Source organism: Impatiens glandulifera, chromosome 2 (genome assembly GCF_907164915.1).
Source record: "Impatiens glandulifera chromosome 2, dImpGla2.1, whole genome shotgun sequence".
Lineage (NCBI taxonomy): Eukaryota > Viridiplantae > Streptophyta > Magnoliopsida > Ericales > Balsaminaceae > Impatiens > Impatiens glandulifera.
In genome coordinates, this window is record NC_061863.1 from 2,131,875 (window position 1) to 2,143,213 (window position 11,339).

Here is an 11,339-nt window from a genome sequence, read left to right on the forward strand (position 1 = left end):
AGTGGGTTAAACTGACGTGATAACTAACTACACCACGAAACCCTTATGTTCGGTTGTGATCTTTATGTTCATTTGTGATATAACACTTGTCTTAAAATGTTGAGCAATTTATAAAGGTTCTGACAAAATTGCTTTTATTATCCCCAAAATAAATGTGTTTTTGACGAAGAAACTCAACTATAAACGCATTATTTACACCGTCTTTGTTAGCATACATCATTCATTTACAATTTTCATACATAATAGAACCATCATCTTTCTCAAAACTCACGTCGCAAACCTTTCCTTAGCCTTATCCCAATCCATTATAGACATTTCTTCAGCTTCAGACACTTCTACATCACATCCTAAATGTATACTCGATTCATCATCTTCTGTCATAATTAGCCACAAAATAGTTATTAAATATTGACAATACAACAAGAACATAACCATAGATCCATCCTTCACAAAATGATTTTCAAAAAACTGACTTTGCCCAGGTTCAAACCGGAGACCTTTCAGTGTGTTAGACTGACATGATAAACAACTACACCATGAAACCTTGTTATAAAATTTAATATTTTTCTTAATTATTAGTTCTACATTCTTTAAAAAAAATCAATAATAAACTTTAAATTCTAAGATTTTAACACCAAATTTCTAATATTAAACTTTATTATATAACCAATTACCATCTTTTACAATTATTTAATATTTGGTGCACAGCCGGGAAATTCCAATCTTCAATCGGGGCAGGGATGATATATAATAAAATTTCTTATCGTAGATCGAGACAGGATTGTATTCTTACATAATAATTGTGAAGATTTACCAAATTTACAATTGAATCAAACATTTAAACAAGTTCTACTAGCTCAGATTGAACCATATTGATCTTAAAATTATTTGCACCTAAATCATACTAATAAACGATATCATTATGAAATCCCTTTTCTTTGACAAAGGTAGATAATATCATAAAACTTCTTTCAAAGTCAATAATACTTTATAGTAAATATTAATAATACAAGAACACTATATAATAATTTCACACAAAATGTTAACAAGTCCAATACAAATTATACAAATAAAAAAACACTCCATCATTTTTATTTCATAAGAGTTGTTTTTTTTATTCCTCATTTCTTAAACAAATTCTCAGAAACAAACAGTACTAGCAGGGGATGAATTGGCGACAACAACCGTTCCCTTGCCGGGAAGAGGATCCCAAATCATCCCTTCCTCTTTACCACAATAACCGCCTGCTGCCGGAAATCCATCAACCTGACCGGTGACGACGAGAGCTGGAAAAGCGAGTTTCTCTCTTTTAGCTTTCGCTTTGAGCCTAATACGCTCAGCCCTAGAACCGATAACCTGACCGAGAATTGAAGCTGCAATCGTTAATGCCATGGCGTTCTTAGGCATAAGAACGGTTTTCCTAAGCATGCCTATAAAAGGTACTGCAGCATGAACTGCGACGAACCACGAAATAGAGAATTTCCGAGTGTGTTCTCTCCAAACGCCTAAAGGAATGTTGGCAGCCATTCCCATAGCTCCGATTACAAGCATTTTTGTGGGGAGGGTTTGTGGACGGAGATTTTTGCAGAAGGCGGTTCGGGCTAGGGCAGCTCTAGCGACGACAATTGCCTGTGGACATTGGATTTTTAAACCGGGGGGAGGACGGAATGCTGATGCAACAATAGGAAGGATGCCGTTAACTGCTCTGTATGATTTGGCTAATGGACAGTTTCCCGATTCTAACCACTCGTTTCCTGTTGCCTCGTGCTTCGACGAGTCCCCTTCCTGAAGATAAAAAAGTTACAATTACTAAATTTCGGGAAAATACTTAAAAAGGCTATTTTACCGTCATAATAAACGTAATTTAATTAGTTTTCAAGGGTTAAAATGATTTTAAATAATTGAATTCAATTCAAATTTCACAGAATAACAAACTTTTAAATCAGGGTTTCAATAGATTAAGTGATAGGTTGTGTGTGTTATGAAGCACCACCTCGGATTTTTTTATAGTTGATAGATGGTTTTAGCACCAATAGAGAGAGCTCATTTGGAAACAAATTTTGTACCTAGATTTGAGTATGGGTATGACTTTAGATGAGAAAACGTTAACAAATATATGTGTGTCGAATTAAGTTATCTTTTAGAACATTATCTCATCTAAATCATTATCCCGATATGAGAACACAGATAGACTGAGATGAGAAAATAGTAGAGTTAAGATGAGAAAAGATTGATAGAGGTCAGTATAAAGTGTTTCTTCATAATATTCAGTATAACCAATTTGAATCTGAGTGAGACAAAATTCAGATACACCTGTTTCTAAATGTGATCCAGTGGCAGAAATAATGTTTCCAAATGAAGCTGAACTCATTTGGAAAGTGTGTTTTTTCAGAAAAATGAGTTGTAGAAAAAAATTGTAAATTCATCCTCTACTGTAGATGGGATCTCCGAGTTTATTGTAAATTGAATGAAAACTCTTTTTTTCCCAAATCTATAATGGGAACATGGTGTGAGCTTGTTCCCCAAACTATAAAATTTCCCAGCTTAAAGATACCCAACCGAAACACATCAGTGCATTTCCCTCTTTTTTTTTATCAAATACATTTGAGCTGATGCACCAAAAGGGGCAGACAGGCTTTAATTAATAGAATATTAGTTTTTCTGCAACAATTTTTTTTTCTGAAAACTTCTATTCTATGTGAAATGAAAAGAGGCATAATTGGGAAGGGTTTAGATATATACCTGTGAAGTTGGTTTTCTCTCTTTGGAAGAATCTAATTTCTTTTTCTGATTCTTAAAGTTCTTGGAGAAGAAATCAAAGCTGAAAGGGCCACCAGATCCAAATCCAGATAAACTGATTGTTGCAGCTTTTGCAGCTAAAGGGTTGAATTGAGAGGCGGAGACAGTTTTCACTGCATCGTCATGAAAAGTCTTTCCAGAAAGTGGAACTACTCCATCCTTCCCATGAAAGAGCTTAAAGGCCATGTTAAAGTTCGGTCCATCTTCAAAGATTGGACCTTTAGCTCCCCTCCCCTGAAAAAACAATAAAGTAGTGTCCCACGTTCATTACAAGAATGAAGCATGAATATAATGTAACTTTTGTGTGTGTGGATGAAACTAGTGGGAACTTACAGGATTGGAGAAGCCGACAGAAGTGAAAGAGAAGTTAGTTGGTGTATTAATGTTCCTCAAAAATGGGCACCTTTGGATGTCTTGCGAGTTAAAGGGGCATTCAGACGTCTCTTCAGTTGCTCCCTTAAAAAGAAACTCCATGACTCCTTCACCTGCAGATTCCTTTATAGGGAGAAAAATGAAATGAGAATCAGACAGGGCTAAATAACAGAAAGGTGAATACAGCATAAGGAAAATCATAACTACAATGAAATGCAAATACAATTTTTTATTTTAGATCAGGGCTTTTCCCATGGAGGCTAGAACTGTAGAACATCATCCCACCGCCATGACCCCCCACATTGAAATGCAAATAAGCAATTATATTTAAGCAAAACAAACAACTAAGTAATTATATCAACTACAATGAGTTAAAGAGTGAAAATTTTCATCAGAACACCATTCTCTATTTTGATAAACCTAAAATTAGTGGTGAGCAAAGACCTATAATTTCCACAAAGCCATCTACTTTCACCTATCTAGCTTGCTAGTTAAGTAAGAAAAAAACTGGAATAGGAATATGAGTGTGTTCAGATGCCAAATGGAAATATTGCATATTAAAAGCTCGCACCTACATGAAAGAAAAGTGAATAAACAACCATGAGAAATAAGTTCTTTCCTTGAACATTAAACAACAACCACTAGAGATGGAGATTTAGCTTGTGTTTGTTGGATGGCAATCTTATGGTACCGAAGGCTTACACTGAAATTGACTAGCAACATAATGATTACATTTATATAATTAACCCCATATATAGTTTGAATGTTTGATTAGAGTTGGAATCCCCAACTGGCATATATTAAGGATTGTGAACAAGTTTTCAGCAGGTAGAGAACAAATAGAACTAACACTAGCAAATAATGAAAATGGTTGTGCTTTCAGAAGACTTGTTAGTTTAAATGGTTTTCTACATGAAATTCTTCAGATCATACACTAGAGGTTCTATGATATATTTTCTAGAAAATGATGTTATGGTTCCTTCCATCCCTTAAGCCTCAGTCTGCCACAAATTCAACAACCATGAAGGATGTACCACACTGAAATTGGATTACAATGACTTTGTCTATCAGATAAGGGTCTACAAAAGACAATCAGTTCCAAAGACAACGCATATAGATGATATCAGTTCTTTCCTTGAACATTAAACAACAACCACTAGAGATGGAGATTTAGCTTGGGCTCGTGGATGGCAATCTTATGGTACCAAAGGCTTACACTGAAATTGACTAGCAACATAGTGATTACATTTATATAACTAACCCTGTATATAGTTTAATTAGAGTTGGAAGCCCCAACTGACATATATTAAGGATTGTGAATAAGTTTTCAGCAAGTAGAGAACAAATGGAACTAACACTAGCAAATAATGAAAATGATTGTGCTTTCAGAAGACTTGTTAGTTTAAACTTTAAAGGTTTTTCTACATGAAATTCTTCAGATACACTAGAGATTCTATGATACATGGTTCCTTCCATCCCTTAAACCTCTGTCTACCACAAATTCAACAGCCATTAAGGATGTACTACACTGAAATTGGATTACAATGACTTTTCTATCAGGTAAGAGCCTACAAAAGACAATCAGTTCCAAAGACACACCAAATATAGATGATGTCTTATTAAGTTCAAGCGATATACAAAGTGAACAGATACATCCAATCCTTGACCAAATTAGGTCGGATCCATAAGAATTCTGTAACATCGATGAAACCTATGCAAAAGGTACTCGTTCATTTTAAGCTATTATATTCTCTCTTCATTCACAACAAATCTAATTCGATCAACAACTGTACGCAATCGATCTCACTAAGAAAACGAGAGAAATCAATTCCTGAACAAGCTGTATCAAGTAAAATGAACGGAAACGACGATACATCATCCTAGGGTATCAAACGCACATATCAACAAATCAACATCCTACGAGCAAATTAAATACATAATCCAAACAATCATCTGGCTAGAGATTACGACTCGATCTCCACAAGCAAACAAGAGAAGATTTCAGACAAAAACAACAAATAGAAAACGAAATACGTATCCAAATATGTATAAACTACAACGTAAATAAGAGAATCGAAAGGATCGGAGATAGAAACATACACGCTATGAAATGGTTCGGAGAGATCGCCGGAGATTTCAGAGTTTCAGGCAACTGACAGATAGAAAGACGTGTGTTGAACACAGAAGGAAGGGGAGAATTTTGTAGTCTTTACCTACCTAACCGGTTAACAAATGGATTACAGCCAGGGTTTCACCTGCTATTTCCGGTTGCTTCCTTTAATTGGGTCAACTCATCCACACGTTTTTTTTTTTTCTTTCTTTTTTTTCATGTAAGGCGTGAATATTGTGGACATGTTTATATGGAGAAAAAAAAAAATATACATATATTATATATATATGCCCCTGTACTATTTCTTAATTTCATCCAAGATTGAGTTATTTGGATGTAGTGTTATTCATTTATAAAATTCTGAATGAATAAATGTTGTAGTTACGTCTTTATGTCACAACAATATGTAATTCATTTACTTTTGTATGGTCGAAATGTGACTAATATTTGTAATATTTTTTGTATAGTATTATTGGGATTTAATGAGTGATGCCTTAATGTTGATTAAAAGTTTGAATTGAAGCAATTTATATGAGTTATCATCCCAATTATTTTTATTAATAATTAAGAACTATCTAGTTTGAAAGAAATTATAACATTTTTTGAGATTCGTTCCGAAAAGTCGGTGAAGTCGATTAGAGATCTAATTGTTTTTCTTGAAGATCTATGAGTTTTATGGAGTGATTATTTTTGTGTTTAAATGATTATTATCATTTTTAATATAAATAAACTATTTAATAAATATATATTTATACTAAAATTTATTGCAAATTTAACTTAGAGTTTATTTATTTGAATATTTAATAATTTATTTTTAAATTTATAAATACAGATTTTGTATTCTATAAAATAGTATAAAATGATAAAATATTAACTTATAAAATTTTAAAATAATTTTAAATTATAAGAATGAATATAACCTTTTATGTTATTTAATAAAAATATAAAATTATTTTAATTAGTTTATTATTAATAATAATAATTTTATTATTTTTTAATTTCAGTTGAATAAAATATATTTTAAACAATCAAACTTTTTCTTAATAAATAAACAGGGCAAGGAAAGTAAGAATAAAAAAATAAAAATTCAGATTCTACTTTTTCTCTTCTAATTCTTATCTAATTAAATATCTTTATAGTCAATTTTCTTATCATACTCAATTTATTAATTAAATTATTAAAATAATTCTTTATTATTTAAAAAATATTTTTTATTATTATATATTAATATTTTTTAATCTTAAAATGAATACAAATCATTTTTTTAAAATAATTCAAAATTTATTCAAATAAATTATAATCAATCAATAAGCTTGAACACTTTTACATCTCCGGCATGGGATGAGACTTTAATTTTGTTGAGGCTTGGCACGCAGATCAGATCTTCTGCTACCGATTGCCGTGTTCCCCTGTGGCGCACCAATCAGATTGCAGCATTATTAATTTAATAATAAATCAATCTGGGCAGGAGACGGAGGGAGGGAGAATCCGGAATCCGGGTTTAGGCCCGGGTTCACACAAGACGCCGTTAACGGAAGCGCCCGTTAACGCCAGGAAATAATATAATATTCAGATAATACCCAGATAAGATATCTTCGCTCTGATCTACACGCCCATTGAAATGACCCTCATGTAAACCCCCCATACCCACCCATGAGAAGACCGTCTGCCGTTCATGAAAATACACTTACACGTCCATGTAAAGACCGAATTGACAGTCATATTATATTTACGTTTATTAAATATTAATTTAATTTATTAAATAACACAGGCAGCGATATAATATTCGCTTCAAGTAATTCAATCTTTTATTTTCTTGGATTTTATATTTTTCTTTTTATTTCATTTTTTTTGCCTCGCGAATCTCTGGAGCGAAGATATATTTGCCTCAATTCATTCTAATAAAAACCTCATGTAAAACCCCCCTAGGCACCCATGTGAAGACCGCTTGCCTACCATGTAAAGACATTTACCCGTTTATGTGAAGACCAAAATGACATGGATTCTATATTTCCGTTTATTAAATATTAATTCAATTAATTGAAGATGACATCCAGCGACCGAACAAATCTTCGCCTCAATTACGGGCTCGTTATATTTTCCTATTTTTTGCCTCGAGACTCTCTGGAGCGAAGATATATTTGCTTCAATTAATTTTAATTGAAACCTCATGTAAAACTCCCCTACCCACACATGTAAACCCCGCTTGACTACCATGTAAAGACACTTACACGTTTATGTGAAGACGAAAATTACATGGATTTTATATTTCCGTTTATTAAATATAAATACAATTAATTGAAGATGACATGCTGCAACCGAACAAATCTTCGCCTCAATTACCGGCTAGTTTTTTTTTTCTTTTTTATTTTATTTCATTTTTTTGGCCTCGAGACTCTCTGGAGCGAAGATCTCTTTGCTTCAATTAATTTTAATAAACACCCCATGTAAATCCCCCCTACCCACACATGTAAAGACCGCTTGAATACCATGTAAAGACACTTACCCGTTTATGTGAAGACCAAAATTACCTGGATTTTATATTTCCGTTTTTTAAATATTAATTCAATTAATTGAAGATGACATGCAGCAACCGAACAAATCTTCGCCTCAATTACCGGCTAATTTTTTTTTCCTAATTTTTTTTTATTTCATTTTTTTTGCCTCGAGACTCTCTGGAGCGAAGATATATTTGCTTCAATTAATTCATTACTTTTTTTCTTTATTTCAATTTTTTCGCTGGAAAAGAACATTTGTTCGCCTAGACCATGTTCCATGTAAAATGGATTGAATAGTCGCTTCTCGAGAGAACACTTATTCGCCCCTGGTCCCTGTGTCATGTTACATGGAATGAATAGTCGCTTTTCGAAAGAAGACATGTTCGCCCAGGTTACATGAATATATATACCCCCTAATATGATTATTTTATTATCATTTCCGCCCGATTCATCTCTCTCTCTTCCTGCCTCCTTTTCACGGCGATTCGTAACCGGCTCCCCGTCGACCGAACCTGAATCCACATCTTCACGACTCCTCAATGGTACGTATTCCTGACTAGTAGCTTTTAATATTTAGGATTATGGAACTACTACACTAGATTCTGTTATGTGATGTTGTTGTCTCTTTAATCTTTTGGAAACCCTACTCTCAAAATGTTACCTTGACTGTAAATCAATGTTATTTTCATGCACGTGCAGGCTGCCTCAGCATCCGTCCAAAACTTTGGCAAAGATTGGATTTTATGCCCAAATCAATTAAGAAGTGAAGAGATAGTACTCTTCGTTACATTTCTCCCTTATTTTTCCATATTGTTTAAGTTTTCATCCTGTTTAACTGAAATATTTATGATTGTTCTTAAACAGCACTTGATGCAACAATATGCTAACACATGTGGTGCCACGGTGTCAATGAGGTGGCGAGACGATGTTACCCACGTCATAGCATCCACCGATTCTAATGGTGGATGCGGTCGCACTATCAAAGTATTGAAGGGCATATTGAACGGGAGTTGGGTCCTTACCATTGATTGTGAGACTCTGTTATTCTTAACCCTTTACTGTTAACTCAATATTCATTTTCACATATATGAAACTAAAAACACCTATTGCTTTTATACAGGGATAAAATCATCAATCAGATTCAACTGTTACGTGGACGAGGAACCATACGAGGTGCAGCGAGATAATCATGGGACTGTGGGCGGTCCAAGAGCTGGCAGAATGCGTTATTTGAACAATGTAAGTTTTGTCTTATTCCCTCCTCCATATGATATTCAATTGTCCATCATTACTAATAATGTATTGTATTTTCTTTCAGCTGCCCAAACTCTTCGACAGTTACACCTTCATATTTGCAGGGGAATTCATCCCGGCTTACAAACTTGATCTTATGGGGTTTGTAATTGCTGGAGGAGGTACAACTAAAGAAATGGAGAATCCATTTGTCGAGCCCGAGGACGACAAAACTATAGTTGTATACGACAAGTCTAGGCACGATGTTAATGAACTTGTTTGGGTATTTGAGGCAGAGAATCCTCTGAAGACATATTTGGATGTGTTTGGTGTTCCTCACACAAGCTTGCTAGAATCCATTGCTGCTTGTGATTTGCAGCCTTTGTTTTTGTAATAGACATGTGTTGGTTTAATTTGTTACTTAATATTTGAATATTTTGCATTCTTGAAAATTCAATGTCATATTTGATTTCAGAATTATGTTTTTTGTTCTTCGAATTCTTTTTTTTTTAAACATCAGCCTTATATTTAACTAAATCTTGAAACATTAACAAATACTGTATAAATTGTATAAATTGAAGTATAAATTTGATAAATAATTAATATTTTTTAAAACTACTGTCAAAATAATATTTGTAAAACAATTGTCAAAACAATAATGTGAAGAAATCTTCGCTTACTGATTGATTGATTGATTTATTAATTTAATTTCATAATAATTTTTGTAATTTAATTATTGAAATGAAATAATTTTTTTAACAAGTCACCTCACCGCCACCTAACACCTGCCACCTTTTCATTAAATGCTGCATGCAGCAAGCCATGCTGCTAAGCTAGACAACTTTGTACTCTTCTCTCTCTCTACTGTACGACCATTTCTTCGCCGGAGTTATACTACATTGTCTACCATCGACCTCTCCTTCGCCGGAGACTTCATTATAATATCAATCCGTCTTCCTAAATTATAAAATGGTTTGTTTTTGAATGTCATCTATACCTCCTTTACTTTTCTTCCCAACCTTTTCTATGTTTTTTGAATCATCGACATGAAAAGGTCATGTTCTTTTTGATTATCAGGAAGGAATACGTATCAGCGAGAATGATATGGACGAGAATGATATTATTGATTTAAGGTAACATTTTTTAACTTCTCCAATTTTTGTAGTGCACATGTAAGCGAAGATCTCTTCACTACTACATTATGAGATAATATCTTATGAAGCGAAACTATGTTCGCCTAATATTACATTCTTCATACTGTTGAAGTGAAGCATTCTTCGCTTATATTGTTTTCATTTTCCAATAATCTACAAACCTTTATTTTCCACTTGTTCAAACTGAACAGCGAATCTGCTACTTGTCGTCGTCAATTGAATTTCGATGGAAACGGCCAACCTTTGGAGGACATCGAATCCAACTTAATTCCACTTTTAGGTAGAGAATTTGAGAGTGAAGAAGAAGGCTACGTATTCTACTTAGCATACGCTAAACTAATAGGATTTGGTATAAGGCGCAGTTCAAAACATGTAGACAAGGAGGGTAAAATACTGGATAGAGTTTTTTGTTGTAGTGCACAGGGTGAACGGGGAAAGGACAAACGTGATGTCTATGTGAAACGTAGACGTTCTGTGACTCGGTTCTGTTGTGAAGCGAAATTGAGGATAAAGCGTGCAGACAATGGAAAGTTCCAAGTGGTAAATTTTATTAGTGATCATAGTCATCCTCTTGCAAGTCCAAAGAAAACTCACCTGTATAGATGCCATAGGAATATTTCTGCAGTTGCAGGCTTACATATCGAGATGGCCACTAACGTGGGAATTCCTCCTAAGTCATCACATGCTCTAATGTCTAAACAAATCGGTGGAAGGGAGAATCTAGGTTTTCTTCCTGAGGATTACAAAAATTACCTGCGCACGAAAAGAACCAGAGAGTGTAATTTTGGGGAAACAGGGGGTGTATTAGAGTATTTGCAGAACAAACAATCCAATGATCCTGGTTTTTATAATGCTTTTCAACTTGATGCGGACGATTTGATAACGAATATTTTTTGGTGTGATTCCAACATGCGGTCCGATTATTCATACTTCGGAGACGTGGTCAGTTTTGACACCACATACAAGAAGAATAATGAAGGTCGTCCAGTTGCGCTTTTTGTAGGTGTCAATCATCACAAACAATCAATTCTTTTTGGAGCAGCTCTATTATACGATGAAACTGCGATGACTTTTGATTGGTTGTTTGAGACTTTCACCAAAGCTATGCATGGGAAAAAACCAAAAACCATTCTTACAGATCAAGACGCGGCCATGGCTAAGGCCTTGGCGTCT

General features: G+C 34.1%; 1 protein-coding gene across 2 annotated transcripts; it reads right to left on the bottom strand.

The window, feature by feature from the left end:
- Positions 1-1,004: 1,004 nt before the first annotated feature.
- Positions 1,005-5,411, bottom strand: LOC124926051. 2 transcript variants are annotated; one of them, XM_047466212.1, is made up of 4 exons: positions 5,272-5,411; positions 3,133-3,294; positions 2,743-3,033; positions 1,005-1,785 (listed from the first exon to the last, which is right to left on the bottom strand). In XM_047466212.1, exons 2-4 carry the CDS (start codon positions 3,271-3,273, stop codon positions 1,141-1,143), a joined length of 1,077 nt encoding a protein of 358 aa, XP_047322168.1. In that variant the 5' UTR covers positions 3,274-3,294; positions 5,272-5,411; the 3' UTR covers positions 1,005-1,140. The 2 variants fall into 2 exon arrangements, with proteins under 2 accessions (XP_047322168.1, XP_047322169.1); XM_047466213.1 differs by having other exon boundaries at positions 3,133-3,284; positions 5,272-5,370.
- Positions 5,412-11,339: the final 5,928 nt, after the last annotated feature.

Bases quoted from the DNA above. Each gene is read 5' to 3' on its own strand.
- LOC124926051 (XM_047466212.1), bottom strand. From the start codon at position 3,273: ATGGAGTTTCTTTTTAAGGGAGCAACTGAAGAGACGTCTGAATGCCCC. The intron at 3,034-3,132 runs GTAAGTTCCCAC...TTGTTTTTTCAG, and splicing joins CTGTCGGCTTCTCCAATCCT to GGGAGGGGAGCTAAAGGTCC. The intron at 1,786-2,742 runs GTATATATCTAA...TTTTATCTTCAG, and splicing joins AGAGAAAACCAACTTCACAG to GAAGGGGACTCGTCGAAGCA.